The sequence below is a fragment of the Suricata suricatta genome, chromosome 14 (genome assembly GCF_006229205.1).
Source record: "Suricata suricatta isolate VVHF042 chromosome 14, meerkat_22Aug2017_6uvM2_HiC, whole genome shotgun sequence".
In the NCBI taxonomy this organism is placed as follows: domain Eukaryota; kingdom Metazoa; phylum Chordata; class Mammalia; order Carnivora; family Herpestidae; genus Suricata; species Suricata suricatta.
The window spans coordinates 69324118-69347444 of NC_043713.1; the positions used below are offsets into that span (position 1 = coordinate 69324118).

A 23327-nucleotide genomic window follows, 5' to 3' on the forward strand; every position below is an offset into this window, starting at 1 on the left:
ATAAACTCAAAATGGATAAAGGATCTAAATGTGAGACAGGAAACCATAAAAACCCTTGAGGAAAAAGCAGGAAATAGCCTCCTAGACCTCAATCGCAGCAATTTCTTCCTCTACACATACCTAGAGGCAAGGGAATCAAGAACAAAAATGAACTACTGGGACCTCATCAAGATAAAAAGCTTCTGCAAGGCAAAGGAAACAATCAAAAAAACTAACAGGCAACCGACAGAATGGGAAAAGATAGTGACAAATGGCATATCAGGTAAAGGACTAGTATCCAAAATATACAAGGAGCTCACTAAACTCCCTACACAAAAAATGAATGATCCAGTGAAGAAATGGGCAGAAGACCTGAATAGACACTTCTCCAAAGAGGACATCCAGATGGCCAACAGCCACATGAAACATTGCTCAGCGTCACTCATCATCAGGGAAATTCAAATCAAAACCACACTGAGATACCACCTCACACGGGTCAGAGTCACTAAAATGAACAAATCAAGAGACTGTAGATGCTGGCGAGGATGTGGAGAAACAGGCACCCTCCTACACTGTTGGTGGGAATGTAAACTGGTGCAGCTGCTCTGGGAAACAGTGTGGAGGCTCCTCAAAAACTATCAATAGAACTCCCCTATGACCCAGCAATAGCACTGCTAGGGATTTACCCAAGGGATACAGAAGTGCGGATACATAGGAGCACATGTACCCCAATGTTCATAGCGGCACTTTCTACAATAGCCAAATCACAGAAAAAGCCTAAATGTCCATCAACTGATGAATGGATCATGAAGGAGTGCTATGTATATACAATGGAGTACTATATGCCAATGAGGAAAAATGAAATATGGCCATTTGTAGCAAAGCGGATGGACCTTGAGGGTGTCATGCTAAGTGAAATAAGTCAGGCAGAGAAGGATAGATACCATATGTTTGCATTCATAGGTCTAACAGGAGAGACCTGGCAGGGGACCATAGGGAGAGGAAGGGGGAAAGAGAGCGGGAAAGAGTGAGGGACACAGATCAAGGGAGAGTACTAAATACTGAAAACAAACCATGGACTGAAGGGGGAGGGGGAGGGAGGGAGGGGGTGATGGTCATGGTTGGGGGCACTTGTGGGGAGAAGCTCTGGGTGTTACATGGAAACCAATTTGACAATAAACTATTAAAAAAAAGGATATTGGAGAAGACTTCAAGGAAGATTCTTATAATTTGCTATCATTACATGTATGATCATTGATTTTATTTTCAACTTCATTTTCATAAAGTGTAACTTGCAAACTTGCTTGCAACAAAACAATTACACATTAGGATTAAGGCATAATAAACGGGGGTGCTTGGGTGGCTCAAAAAAAAAAGTTGCAGAGGAAAAACATTAAGCCACCAACATGCAATACCGAATTGCCATGAAAGGTTTTCATCCGGATGGCCTCCATTGAATGTGAACCCTGACCCTACATGCCTCCTGCTGGTTGTCTGGTTGTCATCTTCTTCTTTTTTTATTAAAGTTTTGTTTTTTTAAAAGTTTTTGTTTATTAATTTACTTTTGAGAGAGAGAGCGCGCACATACACAACTTCGGGGGGGGGAGTCAGAGAGAGAGAGGGACAGAGGATCTGAAGTGGGCTCTGTGCGCATAGCAGAGAGCCCAATGTGGGGCTCAGACTCATGAACTATAAGATCATGACCTGAGCCAAAGGCAGATGCTTAACTGACTGAGCCACCCAGGTGCCCCACGCTGCTTGTTTTCTAATTCTGACATTAAGATGGATTTTGTTTCTGTTGAAACTGCTTATTGGTGAGAAAGTTCACAACCGGTGAAAGCTGGGGTTAGCAAAATTGTCTATCAGTCCTTTCTGTTTTTGTGATGTGGACCCTTTTGAGATTGGACAAAAGCTGTACTTCTCTGCCCAGGAAACTTTGCCTGATTTCAGAGGATTCATGGATTTCCTGAACCCCTCCTGACCCTCACATGTTGTCTGTGGAGTCCTAGACTAAGAGCTGTCATAGAAATTCAATTTGAGAATTCTTTGACAAATTGGGAATTTGTCTGAGAATTCTTTATGTTGTGTAATCTCTTCATGGCATTCTTTCTGGAAATCTGTACCTGGCCAGGTCATTTGAGGATAAATATCAGAATACAGTGAGCTACCCTGAAGTCATCCCTGTTTCTTCTTGGTTTATGTAAGACTTGTAATAATTCTTGTGTGTATCTTTTCAGGGCACAGGCTGGTGAGCTATGGGTCAAGAATGAAAAGGTCATGTGTGGTTATATCAGCGAAGATACCAGGGTGAGATTGATAAAATGTTTTTTGTTGTTTTGTTTCTTCATACCAGTATGTCTGAGTCCTGAAATCAAAGACAAAATGGAGACAAACAAAAGCTTGCTTATCTCCTGATGGCTACTGCTCACAGGTAGATAATATTTTAATATTGTCAAGGACTCCTGAAATTCTAGTGTTTTAGAGTTGGATCTCTCCAGTTTGGGGTCTATCTTCACTTTCTCTCCTGAAAGAGTTCTAAATGTGGAAATGTAATATCTAGCCTGCAGGCTTCTGTGCCTACGAATACATAGCAAAAGTAACCTCAGTAGAAGATGGCAGGCAGTAAACATGAACAGAGACCTTTGCAAAGGAAATCTCATTCTTTGGCTCTCTATCCCAGTTGGAAAAAGCTAAACTGAACAGCTGTAAACATCACCCATGCTGGTGAAACAACCTGTCTGCTCTTCCTTGTTCTCATCCTCTGCCTCCCTTAGAGCAGTGGTTTGAACTGAAGGTTATACTGCCTCCCCATATGTTTATATGTCACAGGTAAGATTAGGTGAAGAATGTTGCTAAACATGATACAACGTGTAAGATCTCCAGAACAAAGATTTACCTGACCCAATACGGCCGTGTTGTGGGGGGAACGTCTGGTGCATTGTGGGATGCTTCGCAGCATCCCTAGCTTCTGTGCACCAGGTACCAGAAGCGCCCTGCAGGTCACGACAACCAGACATGTCTCCAGACATCACCAAATGCCCCTAGTTGAAAATCACAGTCCTTATAGGTAACTACTATTTGAATTTTATTTTTTATTTTTCCGTGTTTGCATAGTGTTAATACATATGTGTTTTACCCTAAACAGTTTATTGTATATTTGTTTCACTTATTTTTGAGCTTTATTAAAGTGAAATTAAAAAAAAAAGTTCTTTTTAGCTAGCTTTTTTATTTGATATTGTATTTTAAATCTATAATTAGGATGTATGGATCAGAGGTAAAATAATGCCAAATTATTTTTCAAATTCATGGAACCACTTAGTACTCCTAGTAGCAATATATAAAATCTCCTATTGTTTTTCATTTTTTTCCAACACTTGGTGTGAGATTTTTAAAGTTTTTGCAGCTCTCATGGGTGCAGACTGGTATAGTGATCTTGTTTTGCTTTTATCCAATTTTCTAGAAATTCACTCTTTTTTTTAAGTTTATTTTTGAGAGAGAGAGAGAGAGAGAGAACATATGTGTGGGGAAGGGGCGGGGGTGGGGGACAGAGGATCTAAAGTGGGCTATGTGTTGACAGCAGAGACCCTGATATGGGGCTTGATCTTCTTAACCAACTGAGCCACCCAGGCGCCCCTCTAGAAATTTATTCTTGGGGTGCCTGGTAGCTTGGTTGCTTAAGTGTCTGACTTGGCTCAGGTTATGACTTTACAGCTGTGGGTTTGAGCCCCACCTTGGGCTCTGTGCTAACTGCTCTGATCCTGGAGCCTGCTTCAGATTCTGTGTGTCCCTCTCTCTCTGCCCCTCCCCTGCTCATGCTCTGCTTTTCTATCTCTCTTTCTCTCTCGCTCAAAAATAAATATTAAAGAAAAAGCTATTTGCTCTTAAGCATGATTTATGAAGAGTAGGATAATTTGGCATATGTTTATCTCTTCAACCTTATTCATTCACTTATAATAAATAATATGGAAGCACCTCTTGTGTGTCAGCTACTGTGCTGTTTTTTACACTTTTTAAAAAATATATTTTTCAAATTTTATTTTAGAGAGGGAAAGAAAGAATCCCGTCATGGGGCTTGATCCCATGAAGCATGAGATCATGACCTGAGCCAAAATGAGGAATCAGATGTTTAACCTACTGAGCCACCCAGGTGCCCCTACACTTGATTTTTAATGGCACCTGGCTGGCTCAGCTGGTAGAGCATGCCATTTGACCTTGGGGTCGTGAGTTCGAGCCCCACATTGTATGTAAAGATTACTTAAAAAACAGCATTCTGGTTCAGAATATTGATATGTTCTGGTATAGAACATTATCCATGCATTATTCTGCATTCTGGAGGGGAATTCAGAGTGGGGAATTCCCATTCAGTGGGGATGCATGGATGAATACCAGACGAGATCCCTCCCAGTAAGGAGTTTACGCCTTAGTGGGGGGACAGATGTAAGTAGACACCCAGTCCATAAATGTGGTAATTATAGATTATGATGAGTATTCCAAAGGAAATTAATTGGGTAATGAGAAAGACTGAGTGTGGCTGCCTTAGTAAATAAATGAGATAATAAAACTTCTGAGGGAAACAGGGTATTGTGGTAGAGAACAACAAGAGACCTTTGCAAAGGTGGGCAGGGAGGTGTCTCTGAGAAGGTGCCAGAAAGGTGAAACTTAGCCAGCATGTGAAGGTTGAGGCCAAGAGCATTCCAGGCAGAAGAGACCATTGTGAGAAGCCAGTGTGACAGAAGCATAGGTTATGAGTAGGGAGAATGATGTTGATGGGAAGGTGGTGTGGTTCCAGCCAGTTCATGCAGGTTCTTGTAACCAGTGTAGAGTATATTCTAAGGATGATTCACTGAAGGATTTTAAGCGGGGAGTGATTTCTGAATTAGGCTTTCGAAAGATTATTTATTCAGTTGGATTTTGTTGTTGTTGTTATATAGGTTAATCCCTTTGTTATAGACTAGTGATGTTTCAAATTGTAGAACTTCTACTGGTCTTTGAATTCTTTCAGGGCCGACTTTGCTGTGATGGTAGAAGTGTTGTAGGTTCAGGCACCACAGGTTCCTGTTTGCATGCAGGAACCACAGGGTCAGATCCCCACAACTCATCTTCATCTTAGTTTTGCCACAGAAGGAGCATGTGCACTTGTCATGCTGGCTTTTTTCAAATTTCTTCACAATTTTCCTGAGAGAGGCCTCATAATGGGTTGGGTATTTACTAACAATTCCAATCCTCATGGTGCATTTAGCCATGTTGGCACAAACTAGGGCCAAGCACAGAGTGCCATCCATCCAGTTGGATTTGGTTGAACAAAAAAACCCTAATGTAACAATGGCAAGATGATGCCTCAAAGTCGACTTTTTCCTCTCCAGTAAAATAAGTCCATGGGTAGGCCATTCGCTGCTAGGATGGCATTGTCACAGTTATTGGTGATCTAAGGCTTATTTTATCTTCCTGTTCTGCCTTCCTCGGGACTGGGCTTCCATGGTTTAGCTGGAGCTACTGTAGCCACTTCAAATTCCAGGCAGAGGAGAGAGGAAGGGAAGGAAGGCAAGAGGGATGCACCTTCCAGCCAAGTCAGCTTCAGGATGTGACATTTCCATTAATATCTTATTGAATTTAGTCACTTATAGCTACTCAGGAAGCTGGGAGGTTTAGTCTTTTGATTTGGTCCCTTGCCTCATGGAATAGTATCAGCTTCCCGTTATGTAGGAAGAAAAGATGTGGTGTAGGCATCCATAGTATGTGCTACGGCCACTCTGGCTCTGTGTAGAGCATTGTTTGTAGGGCTAAGAGTAGAAGCGGAGAAACAACTTAGGAAATTAGAAGACTGTGGCATGGACTAAGGTTGGAGTTGTAGCAATGGAGACATGTGGGCAAAGTTGGGATACATTTTGGGGTGAAGTCCACAAAATTTGCTGATGCATTGGATACAAGGAGTGAAGGAAAGAGAAGAATTGATCAGCTTGGTAGATAGATGGTGGTGGTGTTTATGAGATGAGGAAGACTGAGGAGGAGACATTGGGAGCAATTGAGAAAAGATATTTGTGAGACACATGTTGGACTTCTGAGAGGAGAAATCTGGGGAGGCAGTTGAGCTGGAGTTCATTTCATCATTTCTCCCATATGTGCCCCATCCCACCCTCCCAAACCCTCCCACCCCACACTGTCCTGCCCTTGGAAACCATTTGCTATTCCTCAAACATGCCACATTCTCTCTTGCCTCTATATCTGTGCACATACTGCTCTCTCCTGCCTGGATCACTTAAATCCTGCCTTCTGCCCTTACAAGCTACTCGTCCATCCCTCTGCACTCCTTTCAGGCTTCCTTGCTTCTGAAAAGCCTTTCTAGATTCTGAGGCAGTCTGGGTATGAGGGGCGTGTATGATGTGAATTATAATTTATTAGACTGGCAGCTCATCAACTGGCATATCTTAGCCCAAGTTCTACAATCATAATGAGTTTTTCTTGACTTTCCCAGGTATATTTGTTCCCCTTTCTCCTATGTTTCTTAGGAGAACCTTCATGGGATGTTTGTATATGTTGCTGTCTTTTGCACATCTTAATCCTCTACTATAATTTCCTAGAAGGCAGGGATAAGATCTTCTCTTCAGAGTTTATGATGGAGGGGATGAAGCTTGCTCTTAGAAATCCCATGCCACAATTAAGAAAATCTTCCATCATTGGTTTTTTGGAGGGCAGGGTGTGTGTGTAAAACATATAAGATATATGGTGTTAACCATTTTCTTTTCTTTTATTTATTTTTTAAGATTTTAAGGAGTCTCTGCAACCAATGTGGAGCTCGAACTTAGAACCCTGAGACCAAGAGTCACCTGCTTCACAGACTGAGCCAGCTAGGAGCCCTATGTCTTAACCATTTAAAAGTGTACGGTTCAGGGGTGCCTGGGTGGCTTAATCGATTGAGCATCTGACTTTGGCTCAGGTCATGATCTCACAGTTCATGGGTTCAGGCCCCACGTCGGGCTCTGTGCTGACCACTAGCTCAGAGCCTGGAGCCTGCTTCAGGTCTGTGTCTCTTTCTCTCTCTCCCCCTCCCCTGTTCAAACTTTGTCTCTCAAAAATAAGTAAATGTAAAAAATAAAAAAAAGTGTATGGTTCAATAGTGTTAAGTACATTTACATTGTTGTGAAATGTATCTACAGAACTTTTTCTTCCTGTACAATTGAAACGCACTGCATCATTGCTTTTTAATGCAACTACGTTTTTATTTATTTCAGGTGGTATTCCGTTCTACGTCAGCTATGGTTTACATATTTATTCAAATGAGCTGTGAAATGTGGGATTTCGATATTTATGGTACTGTCTTTAAGTTATTATTATTGCTGCCATTGGGTAGTAGAAATTACTGGTTTCTCCCAAGATGGTATCATTTTATAGCAAGATGTTGACGTTCTCTAAAAACGTATCTTGAGATTTTTATAAATCTTCAAATGCCAAAATAAATACGTTGAAAGTAAATATCTTACATACACACATTTTTTTTGTGAATTCCATAAAATGCTGTAAAGTATTAATGGAAAATTTGACTTCTCAGATGTTTAATTATTCTGTAAGTACAGGTTGAAAAGTCAGAAAGTCACTCTGTGGGTAGGAACCAATACTTTCTTTGATATCTTTCTGTCACTCACAGAAATCTCCATGCTTGTTTCATTTTATTAGAATTAGTATGTAATGAGTAGAGGACAGTAAAGCTGCTATGAGGTATGAATACGGTGTCCAACACACCAACCCTATGGTGCATGTATTTCACATTTGTGTTAGCAAAATTATAAGCTAATTTCTGCCATGGGTCATCAAGGTCACTCAAGAACAGCAATAACTGCAAATGATAATTCAGTGAACACCCAGGTCATCTTCTAACCAACTTTAACCATCATTTTGAAATACTTACATTTAGTAGATATTTATTCCTTCTCTCATTCTGAAGATAACTCTGTATTTTTCTTTAAAAAGTTTATTTATTTTGAGAGGGGGTGGTGTATGTGGGGGAGGAGGGGCAGAGAGTGAGGGAGAAGAAAGAGTCCCAAGCAGGCTCTATCTGTCAGATTGAATAATTCAGGACTTTAACCCACAAATCGTGAGACCATGACCCAAGCTGAAATCAAGAGTTGGACACTTAGCCAATTGAACCACCCAGGTGCCCCAACACTGTATTTTCAAATCATCAAAGCATTTCAATCTTGGATTTTCCTTAGAGCCATGGCCTCTTAGTGAGGCAGATATTAAATTTGGCTTGATAGAAAGTCTAAGTACACTTCTATACACCTGACATTTAGGATCTTGTTTTAAGATACAGCAGAACCCACCTTCTCTTTGGTCTTGTTCCTGCTACTTTACTGAGAGAAGATATTGTAAACAAGAAATAAAGATAATATTTATCCTCTTCTCGTTGCTTTTCAGGAGATCTATATTTTGAGAAAGCTGTGAATGGTTTCCTTGCCGATCTCTTTACCAAGTGGAAGGTACGTTTCTTATGCAGTAAATCTCATTATTCATTGCAGATTTTAGAATTACACTATTTCTGTTATGCTGCCTTTATAAAGTATCTTAGCTAAAGCCTAAATTGATAAAACTGTAGATTTAATTACATTAACTGCCTCAGCATGATAAAGGCCATTTATGAAAAACCCACAGCTGACATCAGACTCAATGGTGAAAGACTAAAAACTTTCCTCCTTAAGATTAGGAACAAGGTGAGGATGCCTGCTGTCACCACTGATGTTCAGCGTTGTACTTGAAGTTCTAGCCTCAGCAACTAGGTAAGAAAAAGAAATAGAAAGCATACATATTGGAAAAGAAGGAATAAAACTATTAAAATTATTTCTATCCACAGATGATCTTTTATATGTAGAAGATCCTTAAAATATCCACCAAAAAACTGTTAGGGATAATAAATGGATTCAACAAAGCTGCAAGTTTACAAAATCAGCACACACAATCAGTTGTATTTCTTTGAACAGGAAATTTAAAAACAAAGAATTAAATTGTATATATGTATGTGTACTTATTAGGCTTCATACCCACCACAGAGCCCAGCCTGCAGCTTGAACTCACAATCCTGTGATCATGACCTGAGCTGAAATCAAGAGTCAGACATTTAACCAACTGAGTCACCCAGAAGCCCCCAAGGAATTAAATTTTAAAAAGAGAATTAAATTGGGTTGCACCTGGGTGGCTCATTTGGTTGGGCCTCTGACTCCTGGTTTTGACTCAGGTCATGATCTCACAGTTCATGTGTTCCAGCCTTGTACCAGGCTCTGCACTGCCAGTGAGGAGCCTGCTTGGGATTCTCTCTCTCTCCCTTTTTCTCTGCCTCTTAACCACTCACTCTCTTTCTCTCTTTCAAAATAAATAAATTTAAAACAAAAATTTTTAAAAAGAATTAACTTAAAAAATTTCATATACAATAACTTCAGAGAGAATAAAATACTTTGAATTAATTTACCTAAGGAGGTGCAAGATTCATATGCTAAAATCTACAAAACCTTGCTGAAAGAGATTAATAAAGATCTAAATAAATGAAAAAGAACCAATCCATGATCATAGATTGGGAGACTTAATATTGTTAAAGTAGCAGTTGTACTCAAACTATTGTTAGTCCCTATCAAAATCCCAATGGCCTTTTTTTGCAGGAAAGGAAAAGCTGATTGTAAAATTTATGTAGAATTGCAAGAGATTCTGCATAGCCAAAACAACCTTGAGAAAGAACAACAAAGTTGGAGGACTCTTACTTCCTAATTTCAAAACTTACTACAAAGCTAAAATAGTCAAAACAGTGTGGTGCTGGCATTTAGATAGATATATAAATCTAAATTGGAATAGAATTGAAAATACAGAAATCAATCCATATATTCTGTGGTCAGTTGATTTTAGACAAGGATGTCAAGTCCATTCATTCAGTGAGGGAAAGAACAGTCTCTTCAACATATGGTTCTGAGCCAGCTGAATATCCATATGCAGAAGAATGAATTTGGACCTCGTACTTTGCATCATATACAAAAATTAACTCAAGGTGGATCAAAGACCTAATATGTGAGAGCTATTTGAGGTCACATTATGTAGTGGCAAACAGCATGGGGTTTGGAAAAAAACGGACTGGGTTTAAAATTATGGTTCTGCTCAGATTAGAATTTTTTTTTATCTTGGAGAAGTAATGAATCTCTCTGAGCCTCGGTTTTCTTTTTTGCAAAATGGAGATTATAATAGTCTCTGCCTCACAAAGTGTTTTAAAGCATCTGTACATAGTAGGGTCTCAACTGAATCTAAGTACCATCTTTCTACCTCAGCAATATGGAGGAGCTCTATCTGTCAGCGCTGAAAGGTATGGAAATAGATGATGGTTGCCCTCAGAGAACTTACAGGTCTTCTGGGGAGCTTGCATCTACATATGTGAAACAATAGCAAGCCATATGTTTTAGGGGTTGGAATTTGATTTACTTCTGAATTTGGACCTGGAAGACTGAGGAAGTTTTAGATGGTTGAAAAGGAAGATGGAGAGGGTGTGTCAGATAAATAATTTGACCAAAAGGATGTAGACGGGCATGAGAGTAGGGTATGGTCTTAGGTGAGTTCACAGAGCTTAGTGTAGGGAATAATTAAGGAATAAGATGGATTAGAAGGATGGGGAAGCATCAAGCCAGGCTGTTTGGACTTGACAGGAAGTGTGGGAGCTATTAAAGATTCTCAAGCAAGTGGTCAATGTGATCAAAGCCAGGGAGAATTTGAGGAAAGAGCTGTCCAAGTGGCCAGGAGCAGTGTGGTGAAGTGACACATGGAATTAACAGACCAGCAAGGAGGCCTCTGCAGTCATGTGGCTCAACAGTGATCAGGCCTTTGTGTCTACCTGAGTACAAGTCTGAGGTGGTCTGAATAATGGTCTCCTTGGACCACATAATGGCCATTTCAGTTTTAGGTCTGTGAGAAAATTCATTTCCAGTCTGGCTTAGTGCCTTAGATGGTCCCTTACCCTAGATTCTGTGAGTGGATTTTTTATTAGATATAGGTGCAGGGTTTGGCATAGGCTCAGTCATTAGTTTATATGACTTCACTCTTAGGATTTGCTTATTTTTTTAAGGTCAAGAACTTGGTTTTATTTATTAAAAAAATTTATGTTTATTTTTGAGACAGAGATAAACAGATCATGAGCAGGGGAGGGACAGAGAGAGGGAGACACAGAATCCAAAGCATGCTCCAGGCTTTGAGCTATCAGTACAGAGCCCGACATGGGGCTTGAACCCATGAACCATGAGATCATGACCTGAACTGAAGTTGGATGCTCAATCTACTGAGCCACCCAGGCACCTCAAGAACTTGGTTTTAAAGCAGGAGCTTCAAAATGAATTAAAATACCTTTCTGTAGCCACTCTATTGATTTAATGATATTTGGTGAAGGCTATTTATACTTTCTTACAGTTTTTTGTAAGTTTATTTATTTTGAGAGAGAGACTTAAGAGCAGGGGAGATGCAGAGAGAAAGGGAGAATCCTACACAACATGGAGCTTGATCCGACCATGATCATAACGTGAGCCAAATCAAGAGTTGGTCACTCAATTGACTGAGCTACCAGGCGCCCTGGTTTTTTTTTTTTTTTTTTTTTTTTTTTTTAATGAGCCAAAGCTGGACGCTCAACCGACTGAGCTACCCAGGCACCCCTGTTTATTCTTTATACCTCCTATTGAATAACTTACAGCTAACACTGTGGTGGCTGGATCGACGATGCATGAGAATTCATGAATTCATTTCAGAGCCCAAAATATGGTGGGCGTGGGGATAATAGTAGTAGTCCTAAGTAACATTTAGTGAGTATTTTGACATGCTGGGTATCATGATATGTGTTTTCGCACATTATCTCGCTTAATCCTCTTGCTCCTATTAATATTGGTAGGGCAATACATCTCAGTGAAGTTGGGCAATTTGCCCACGATCAACAGCATGTAAAAGCAAAATTTGGTGCCATCCATTCTCCCAGAGCTACCCTGAGATTGTGACCTCTGTGCTGTCCTGTCTGTATTTTTAGAATTCCAGGCCTTGTCACCTATTGTATGTCATCCCCACCATCGCATGAGTTGAGAGACTCATATGCCCATGCCATCCCAATCATTGTAAGGCATTTTTTTCTATATATCAGTATACCAAAATCATATAAATTTGAAGTTGAGTTTGAAGCACTGGGCATCAAATAAATACATTAGTTGGTCGCCAGTGAAGATTTGCTCTTTCCTAGCATTCTGCTCGTGGTGCTGTGGCTTGAACTTAGGAATTTCTGTCCACTTGAGATATATCCATGGGGGAATATAAGGTGACATGTTATGTGCATCATGTTGTGTATATACCCTACATGGTGAATGCTAAGTTGTGTAGTCAGTGAGCATGGTGGGTTAGGGACAGGGTTGGTCAGTATAAGCACTTGTCTTCAAAGATCTGGGAGGAACTGAAACTGAGCTTGCTGGCTTACTGGTGCAAGCCACATTTCATGCCATCTGTAAACACCCTCTTTCCAGAACATTGATCTCCAGACTCCATGAAATGGTTATTCCCACTAGTCCCCATCCTAATCCAAAGGTACTTTATTGCCTTGGTTTTAACTGTTGGATCTCGAGCAGCTCCCAACCCTGATTTTATGACAGTGGTCGGATGTGGGGGTTGTATTTAATTCTTACATCCACCACCATGCGTTTTGTTTCTGTTCCTAAACTGTGGTTCTAAAGAAATTTAAAAAATACCGTGAAGCAGGTACAAATACCATGATGCTTTGACACTGGGCTCCTCTATCTAGTTCATGCCAAATCAAGAGCTGGGAGATAGTGACTCATATGTATTGGTGATTTGCTGTTTTTTTTTTTTTAATTTTTTTAATGTTTTATTTATTTTTGATGCAGAGAGAGACAGAGCATGAGAGGGGGAGGGGCAGAGAGAGAAGGAGACACAGAACTGGAAGCAGGCTCCAGGCTCTGAGCTAGCCGTCAGCACAGAGCCTGACGCGGGGCTCGAACCCACGAACGTGAGATCTGACCTGAGCCGAAGTCGGAGGCTTAACCGACTGAGCCACCCAGGCGCCCCTGATTTGCTGTTTTCAAAGCACTTTTTGCATTCCTGTGACTATTGCCCAGGGTCACATAGTGATAAATTTCAGGCCCAGGACTCAACCTGCATTTTCTCACTCCCAGCAGTGCTCTATTCACTGGATCATGCAACCTACAATGATGTGACCTCATCCCATACAGTGCGCTGCCATCGAGTCTCCTAGAATCGATACTATGTTAATGCAGCCTGCTGCATCATGAAGTGAATGAAATAAACTGAGCTTTTTTTCTACTCGTTCCTAGGAGAAGAACTGTAGTCATGAAGTGACAGTGGTCCTATTTTCTAGAACTTTCTATGATGCAAAATCTCTTGGTAAGTCTCCTATAGTTCTTTTTTGTTAAACTCTCCATCCATTCCTTATCATCTTTCCCTTTGCAATGTTCATCTTTCCCACTTTTTCTGTTATGAGCACAGGGTAAAATGGAAAATAACAGTCCATTAGTGGATGCAGGAAGTCTGTGGGCCATGATTCATCTTAAAGCCAACTTGATATATAATTTAATTCATTTGTTCATTTATTTTGGTGATGCACATCTTTAACCTAGAAGGGGGAGCAGGTAAACTGTGAATTTCTCTTCTCAATCTGATCTACATGTGTTTTCTCTTTTTCAGATGAATTTCCTGAAATAAACCGAGCCTCAATTCGACAGGATCACAAGGGGCGGTACTATGAAGACTTTTATAAGTATGTTTGAGGCTTTGCTGTGTCCTCCGCCTTTTTTTTTTTTTTTTTTTTTTTTTTGTTGGCTGTTTCTTTCCTATCTTAAAAAAAATTAAACCTTTTCATTTTGGAATAACAGGTTTACAGAGAGTTCACACAGTTTTCCCTGTTAACATTTCATAACTATGGTATATCTGTCATAACTATGAGATTAGCACTAGTGTATTACTGTTAACTAAAGTTCAGTTACAGTTCTCAGATTTCATCTGTTTTCCCACTTTATGTATCTTTTTTCATTTCAGCATCCAATCTGGGATACCATACTGCATTTTTTAAACTTTGTACTGTGAAATATTTCAAACTCACAGAACAGAAGAATAAATAATATGATGAATTCATACACCTAACACCTAGATTTAACAACTATTATTATGCTGCATTTGCTTCATCTAGTTTTAGGCTAAATTTTATTTTATTTTATTTTAAAAATTTTTTATGTTTATATATTATTGATACAGAGAGAAACAGAGCATGAGTCGGGGAGGGGCAGAGAAAGAGGGAGACACAGAATCTGAAATAGACTCCAGGCTCTGAGGTATCTGCACAGAGCCTGACGCAGGGCTCAAACCCACAAACCATGAGATCAGTGACCTGAGCTGAAGTCAGACGTTTAATTGACTAAGCCACCCAGGCGCCCCTAGATTTTATTTTAGAGTAAATTATAAATATTGATATTTTGTTCTTATGCATATCTAAATATGAGGTCAGTCTCACATAACCATGATATCATGGTCACATTGGACAAAGTCAATTATATAATATCATCCAATATCTAGTATATATTTAGGTTTCTTTAATAGTGTCTGAAATAACTTATGTTTAGTCTGCTTGTTAAGTCTTAATGTAAAGCAATTTCACCTTTCCTTTTTGCCCCCAAACATGTGACGTGTTGAAGACTCTGAGTTGGTAGTTCTGTAGTATTGTGCTTTCCAAACTTTTGTGTGCCTATGAACCTCCCCTAGGGATGGGGGGGATTTCATGATATCATGGTTATGTGAGACTGACCTTATATTTAGATATGCAAAAGAACAAAATATCAATATTTATAATTTACTCTAAAATAAAATCTAAGGGTGCTTGGGTGGCTTAGTCAATTAAATGTCTGACTGTCACTGATCTCATGGTTTGTGGGTTTGAGCCCTGCATCGGGCTCTGTGCAGACATCTCAGAGCCTGGAGTCTGTTCCAGTTCAGGAGTCCTGGGATGGGCCTCAGATTCTGCTTGTCCCACTAGCTCCTGTGCTTGCATATGTTGGTCTCTGCAACACATTTTGAGGAGGGAGGCTGTAGAAGACCCTTTCTGGATTTGTCTGATTGCATCCTTGTGGTGGTGCTTATTTTCTGTAAACCAGAGGTTACAACTGGGGTATTTTAGCTGCCCTCTCCTCTCACCGTGGACATTTGGCACTATCTAGGGACTTTTTTCCTTTTGCTCAAAATGGTATGGGGGAGGTAGGAAGGGGAGGTTGTACAACTGCTACCTGCTGGGTAGAGGCCAGGGATGCTCTGCTGCACATCCTGCAGTGCACACAGGACAGCCCATGCTGCAAAGTTATTTAGCTCAAGGTAACAGTAGTGCTGAGGTTGAGAAACCCTAAGACTTGATGGGATTTAGGTTGGACCTTTCTCGTAAGACTTATCTTGTTGCTAATGGCCTGCACTTCAGGCTGCATCACTATAGGAATACGGATCAGCCCAGATGTCCTGACAGTGGCCCTGAATAAGGGGATGCTTTGTGAGATGATAGAAGCATAGCAGGTATAATTGGATGGCGTTGTTCCATGGTCTGGAGCTGAGGACCCTTGATCTTTTAAACTCTCAGATCTGTGGAGAAGTTTATTACATGATTTTTGGCTCTCCAGGTGGAAGCTGGAGTAGATCTCAAAACAGACTTTAAAAATTCTTTTAGGGATGCCTGGGTGGTGGCTCAGTGAGCTGAGTGTCCGACTTCAGCTCAGGTCATCATCTCATGGTTTGTGAGTTCAAGCCCTGTGTTGGGCTCTCTGCTGTCAGCCCAGAGTCTGCTTAGGATTCTCTGTCTCTGCCCTTCCCCTGTTCACACACTCTCTCTTTCTCAATAATGCATAAAGATTAAAAAAAAAAATAAGGAAACTATTTTGCTTTGTAGATTTTAAATGGATTGTTTTATTCTTGCCTGAGGTACCAAGATTTTATGTTTAAGTAAAAACCAAGTCCTTTGAAACTGAGCACATTTCATCAACTAACTGTACTTGTTAAAGCCCTTACAAATTGCTTCTCTCAAACACACTACTCCGTCATTGATTCAGTCTTGCTTCCTCAGACTGTTTCCTTCTGTAACTGAGAGGAGGAGCCCTTTGCTAGTTTCTCTTCCTACCATAGACTCTGAAATACAGTGTGTCACTGTTCTACAGTAACAGTTTACTCTGTGGGTTTCAGTTTTGTCTCAGATGGCTAGTCCTCTCCCCTACCCCCAACCTGGAGCCTTAAACGTATTTCTTTGTAGCTAGTTCCTTCCTAAGTCTCAAGCCAACACCAAATGCCCATTTGTATTTTTCTTTCCCTTCTCAACTTTGTAATAGCATTCCTAAAGAATATTCTTTTATAGCTTTGTATATATATAAAAAATATATAAATATATATATTAAAAAAACAGTGATTGTGGATAAGCCCCAAAGAGTGACAGAAATTATGCAACTTTTTGGCTGTTTTTGGGGTAACCTTCTTAACTTTTTATCTCAAAATTTTTTCATTTATGAGAACATTGAAAGAGGAATATGATGAGTCTGTATACTTTTCACCTAGATTTACCAATTATTAACATTTAGTAGACACATGATTATCTTCTACTTCACTATCATCTTTTAAGAACAAGGACATTGTAAGAGAATGTCAGATTTTGCCAATTATCCTAATATTCCTTATTGAAATACTTTTCCTGATTCAGATTTCTTTCTAGAATCATGCATCATTATTAGCTTAATCTTTTGTGTTTGTTTTTACAATATGAACAACATGGGTTTGAACTGCTGGGACCCTCTTATGTGGATTTCTTTCAATAGATATAAGACAGTACTATAAAGGTATTTTTCTTATGATTCTTTTTTTAAAATTAATTTTGAGAGAGAGAGTACAAATACAGGAGGGGCAGAGAGAGAGAGAGAATCCCTAGCAAACTTCACGCTGCTATTGTAGAACCCAACTCAGGGCTCAGACTCACAGACCACAAGATCATGACCTGAGCCAGATTGACAGTCAGAAAAAATCGACCAGGCCACCCAGCCCTCCCTCCTTGTGGTTTTCTTAATAGCAGTTGCTTTTGTCTGGTTTGTTTTATTTAAGAATATAATATATAATATTTGTAACATATGCAATATGTTAATAGATTCTTTTTTTAAAATGTTTTATTTACTTTTGATACAGAGAGAGACAGAACATGAGAGGGGGAGGGGCAGAGAGAGAAGGAGACATAGAACCAGAAGCAGGCTCCAGGCTCTGAGCTGGCTGTCAGCACAGAGCCTGATGTGGGGCTTGAACCCACAAATGTGAGATCTGACCTGAGCCAAAGTCAGAGGCTTAACTGACTGAGCCACCCAGGCGCCCCAATAGATTCTTTATCAGTAAGGCTTCTGGTCAAGTTTTCATGGAGTCAAAACATATGCAGATTTTCAGTTGCACAGGTCTGGAACATCTAACCCCCATGTTGTTCAAGGGTCAGCTGTATTTCCTTTATCACTTATCAGATTACCTTTTTAAATCACTGAAGAAATATTGCATCTTTGTTGTAGAAATTTTGAAAAATCAATAGGAGATCACAAGATAGAAAACAATAGTGGCTCCACTATTGAGGTTATAATAAGATGGTAATAATTATCATTTGTATTAAGGATTTATTATGTATGAGTCTGAGTTTAAGTACTTTAAGCATCTTTGTTTCATTTAAATACCACAACATTCCTTGTGATGGTTGCTCTTATCCCATTTTAGAGATGTAGAAACTTGGACACAAAAGTTTAACTTATCCAAAGCCCATGGAGGATTAAGTGATGGCATATGTACTTGACTTGGTCTAGTTCAGAGTCTGCTTTTGACTACTGTATTCTTCAACCTTATACTGATCCTATTTAAATTATTTGTTGATCTTCTTTTGGGTCCTGTATCCCTATGAGAATTTCATGAAAGTGATGGGCCATTTCTTCCCCCAACATCACCATTTATCCGTTTATGCTGATAAATTCTTCATACTACTTCAGTGGATTTCTGGAACTTCTTTTAAGATTTTATTTTTTGGGGTGCCTGTGTTGGTTAAGCGTCCGACTTTGGCTCAGATCATGATCTCACAGTCTGTGGGTTCAAGTCCCGCGTTGGGCTCTGTGCTGACAGCTCAGAGCCTGGAGCCTGCTTTGGATTCTTTGTCTCTCTCTCTCTCTGCCCCTCCCCCCCTCATTCTCTGTCTCTCTCTCTCTCAAAATAAAGACATTTAAAACATTTTTAAAAAAGATTTAACTTTTAAAGTAATGTTTACATCCAGCATGGGGCTTGAACTCACGGTCCCAGGATCAAGAGTTGCATGCTGTACCAACTGAACCAGCCAGGCACCCCTGATTCCTGGACTCTTGACGGCTCTTGTAGCTTAACAGTATATGAAGTTCTTTCTACATAATGAGTATGAATTCATTTGAATATAATTATGGGCATATTAAACCAGATTATATAAAGCATGAATGTATGAGTTATGAATGTAGATTTACTTGTGCATATGAATATATCATTAATATAAATTTCCCAGGGTACCTGGATGGCTCTGTTGGTTAAGCATCAGACTCTTGTTTTTGGCTCAGGTAATGATTTCAGGGTTCCTGGAATTGGGCCCTGTGGCAGGCTCTGCGCTGACAGAGCAGAGCCTGCTTGGGATTCTGTCTCTTCCTCTCTCTCTCTCCCTCTCAAAATAAATAAATAAACTTATAAAAAATTTCCCCACATCATTAAAAAGTCACTGCCAACATTTTTTAGAGCAAAAGAAGCTTTGGTTGTGTTTTTCTTACTGTAAAAACAAAACAGGTTTATTTTAGGAAAATCAAAAAACATTTTTCACAGAGATATCATTAGAGACTTCTGTGCCTTTTTTTTTTTTTTTAACTGGCATTTTCTGGGGCTCAGGGGTGCACCTTGGTGGCTCAATTGGTTAAGCATCTGATTTTGGCTCAGGTCATGATCTTGTGATTTGTAAGTTTGAGCCCCACATTGTGTGCTGTGCTGATAGTGCGGAGCCTGCTTAGGATTCTCTCTCCCCCTTTCTCTCTCTCTGCCCCTCCCTCAATTGTACACATGCCCTCTCTCTCAAAAAAATACAATAGAATAAACTGGCATTTTCCACGTACTATATCACAAATGCCCTTCAGTGTCAAATATTCTACTTCCACAGCATCATTTTTATTGCTATGTAGACATTTCATTTGATTGCTATTATCAAACATTGACGTGATTTTCAATTTTTCACTATAGTCAAAAGTCCTTACTTTTAATCTTAGCATAACCTGATGACCTTAGTCATACCCATATAATTTGGCATAACCTTCAGCATACACTTAGGATAAGTTCCCAGAAATGGAGGTACTGGGTCAAAGATACTTTGTTTTTGTTCAGGCTTTTCCTTTGTATAGCCAAGTTGCCCTCCAAAAACATTGAAGTGAAAAATCCTATTTTCCTAGGAGCCATGTTATTTGTCTTTTCTTGCCAACACTGAATACCTGAATACCATTTTCTTCCTTTTTTTTTTTTTTTTTGACTCGTTCCCAATTGTGATGGGAAAAAAGTTATCTCACTGAGTCTTAATAGTCATATTTTTTATTACCGAGAGTGAATGTTTTCTTATACTTATTGGCCTTTGTATTTCTCTTTCATGAATTCTATATTCATCTTCTTAGCTAATTTTTTAAATCTTTTTTTCTTTTTTGTCTTTTCCCCAGTCTGAGTTTGCAATCCAATGGGAAGTACTTTTAATACTGTGGTATAGGGGTGCTTGGGTGGTTTAATTGGTTTAGTGTCCAGCTCTTGGTTTTGGCTCAGGTTATGATCTCTGGTACCTGAGGTCAAGCTTTGCGTCAGGTTCTGTGCTGGTGGTGCAAAGCCCACTTGGGATTCTTTCTTTTCCTCTTGATCTGCCTCTCCCCCACTCATTTTCTCTGTCTCAAAATAAATTAACTTCAAAATATAAAAATAAAAATAAATACTGTGGTATATATTTCTCCAGATCTTTTTCTGTTTAGCCATTTTAAAATTGGATGATTTCTTTGGCTTGTTTTATGTATTTAAAAATTTCAAAATCTTTTTATTTTATTTATTTATTTATTTATTTTTGAGAGAGACTGAGCACATGGGAGGGAGGGGTAGAGAGAGAGGCACACAGTCCGTAGCAGGCTTTAGGCTCTCAGCTGTCAATACAGACCTGACATGGGGCCTGAACTCACAGACCATGAGATCATGACCTGAACTGGAGTCAGATGCTTAACTGACTGAGCTACCCAGATGCCCCTGGCTTGTTTTATTTTTAGTAAAATCCAGTGTACTCTGGTAGAGAGAATAGCATGATGAGACTTCATATACCCATTACTCATATTAAACAATAATCAAAGAGAATCATGTCATTTTTGATAGTTATGTAATATTTGTTATAGTCTAAAATTTTGTCATAACTTAATTCCTTATTAGATATTTAATATTCTTTCTAGTTTTAATATTGATCTGTATACCACTGTGATAAATAGGTATATAGTTATACATTTCCAAATGTTTCTTGCTTTTTTTTAAATTTGACTTTATTATTTTAGAGCAGTTTTAGGTTCATAGCAAAATTGAGAGAAGGTACAGGGATTTCCCATACACCTTCTCTACCCATACGTACATAATGCCCTTCCCCCCATTATCGACATTCTTCACCAGAGGGGTGCATATGTTATAATTAATGAACTTACACAGATATACCGTAATCACTGAAAGTCCATAGTTTACCTTAGGTTTCACTTTTGGTGTTGTATATTCTGTGGGTTTGGGCAATTATCTAATGACATGTCTCTGTTATTATAGAATGTTTTTACTGCTCTAAAAATCCTCAGGGTTCCACTTATTCCTTCCCCACAGCCCCCATCCCCTGGCAACCACTGATCTCTCTGGAGTCTGCACGGTGTTTTGCTTTTCCAGAAAGTCCTAGAGTTGGAATCATATAGTATGTAACCTTTTCATGTTAGCTTCCTTCACGGAATAATATACATGAAAAAAAAATTTTTTAATGTTTTATTTATTTTTGAGACAGAGAGAGACAGAGCATGAGGAGGAACGGGCAGAGAGAGAGGGAAACACAGAATTGGAGGCAGGCTCCAGGCTCCGAGCTGTCAGCACAGAGCCTGATGCGGGGCTCGAACCCACAAACGTGAGATCATGACCTGAGCCGAAGTCGGAGTTTCAACCAACTTAGCCACCCAAGCGCCCCATGAATAATATACATTTAAATAATAATCATGGCTCAGTAGCTCATTTCTTTTTAGCACTCGGTAGTATTCCATTGTCCGGATATATCACAGTTTGTCCATTCATCTACTGAAGGACATCTTGGTTGCTTCTAAGTTCTGGCAATTATAATTATCCATGTGTAGGTTTTTGTGTGGAAGTAAGTTTTCAGCTCATTTGGACAAATACCAAGGAGTACAATTGCTAGATCATATGATAGGAGTATATTTAGTTTTGTAAGAAACCACCAAACTGTTTTTCAAAGTGGCTCCATTAATTTGCATTCCCACCAGCAGTGAATGAAAGTTCCTATTGCTCTATATCCTCATCAGCATTTGGTATTGTCAGTGTTCTAGATTTTGGCCATTCTCATAGGTATATAGCAGTCCCATATTGCTGTTTTAATCTACATTTTCCCATATGACATGATGTGGAGCATCTTCTTTCATATGCTTATTTGCCATATGTATTTCTTTTTTGGTGAGGTATCTGTTCAGGTATTCTGCCCATCTTTAAATTGGTTTTTTGTTTGCTGATTGTTGAGTTTTAAGAGTTATTTATGTTTTTGGATGATAGCCCTTTATCATATGTGTTTTTGCTGACATTCTTTTTTTAAATTTTATTTATTTTTGAGAGAGAGAGAGAACACAAGTGGGGAACACAAGTGGGGAGGGGCAGAGAGAGGGAGACACAGTATCTGAAGCAAGCTCCAGGTTCGAAGCCGTCAGCACAGAGCCTGACATGGGGCTCGAACCCACAAACCATGAGATCGTGACCTGAGCTAAAGTTGGACACTTTAACCAACTGAGACACCAAGGTGCCCCGTTGACATTATTTTCTAGTCTGTGGCTTGTCTTCTAATTCTCTTGTCATTGTCTTTCCCAGAGCAGAAATTATTTAATTTTAATAAGGTCTAGTTTATCAATTTTTCTCTTTCATTGGATTGTGGCTTTGGTGTTAAATCTAAAAAGTCATCACCCTAGGTGAGCCTGGGTGGCTCATTCGGTTAAGTGTCCAACTTGATTTTGGCTTAGGTCATGATCTCATGGTTGGTGAGTTCAAGCCCCATGTCAGACTCTATCCTCACAGTGTGGAGTGTACTTGGGATTATCTCTACCTTTTTGCCCATTCCCTGCCAGCACGCACTTGCGCACGTGCGCCCTCACTCACTCTCTGTCTTTCTCTCTTTCAAAATACATAAAACTTAAAAAAAAAAAAAGACATCACCCTAACTAGGATAATCTGGGTTTTCTGGTATGTTATCTTTTAAGAGTTTTATAGTTTTACAGTTTATATTTATATCTATGATCTATTTTGAGTTAATTTTATGAAGGGTGGATAGTCATCTAGATTCTTTCTCTTTCCTTATTCTTTGTGTTTGGATGTCTAGTTGCTCCAGCACCATTTGTTGAAAGGAATGTCTTTGTTCCATTGTATTGTCTCTGCTTCTTAGGTTATATTTCATCTTTGTTGTCTTTGGTTATATTTTGGGGGTTCTGTTTCTGAACCCTTATTCTGTTCCATTGATCTATTTGTTTACTCTTTCACCAGTGCCACGCTATCTTTAGCTTTATCTGTAGCTTTATAGTAACTCTCGAAGTTGGATAGTGTTAGTTTTCCAACTTTGTTCTTCTTCAATATTGGATTGGCTATTCTGGGTCCTGTATGTTTCTTTTCCATTCTTTTTTTTTTTTTTAATAGTTTATTGTCAAATTGGTTTACATACAACACCCAGTGCTCTTCCCCATAAGTGCCCTCCACCATCACCACCACTACTCTTCCCCCCGCCCCCTTCCACTCTCAGTTCATTTTCAGCATTCAGTAGTCTCTCAAGTTTTGCGTCCCTCTCTCTCCCCAACTCTCTTTCCCTCTTCCCCTCCCCCAGGTCCTCCATTAGGTTTCTACTGTTTTCCTGTTAGACCTATGAGTGCAAACATATGGTTTCTGTCCTTCTCTGCCTGACTTATTTCGCTTAGCATGACATCCTCAAGGTCCATCCACTTTGCTACAAATGGCCATATTTCATTCATTCTCATTGCCATGTAGTA

General features: G+C 39.5%; 1 protein-coding gene and 1 pseudogene across 8 annotated transcripts in view; one reads left to right on the plus strand and one right to left on the minus strand.

Moving 5' to 3' along the window:
• DEPDC5 (DEP domain containing 5) overlaps window positions 1-23327 on the plus strand; it is a 129978-nt gene that overhangs the window by 14561 nt on the left and 92090 nt on the right. For all 8 annotated transcript variants that reach the window (XM_029922052.1, XM_029922054.1, XM_029922050.1 and 5 more), the window contains exons 8-12: window positions 2217-2286; window positions 7209-7287; window positions 8392-8453; window positions 13317-13386; window positions 13687-13759. In XM_029922052.1, the coding sequence (XP_029777912.1) occupies window positions 2217-2286; window positions 7209-7287; window positions 8392-8453; window positions 13317-13386; window positions 13687-13759 (354 nt within the window). The remainder of the gene's footprint in view (window positions 1-2216; window positions 2287-7208; window positions 7288-8391; window positions 8454-13316; window positions 13387-13686; window positions 13760-23327) is intronic.
• LOC115277733 lies at window positions 4958-5222 on the minus strand (annotated as a pseudogene).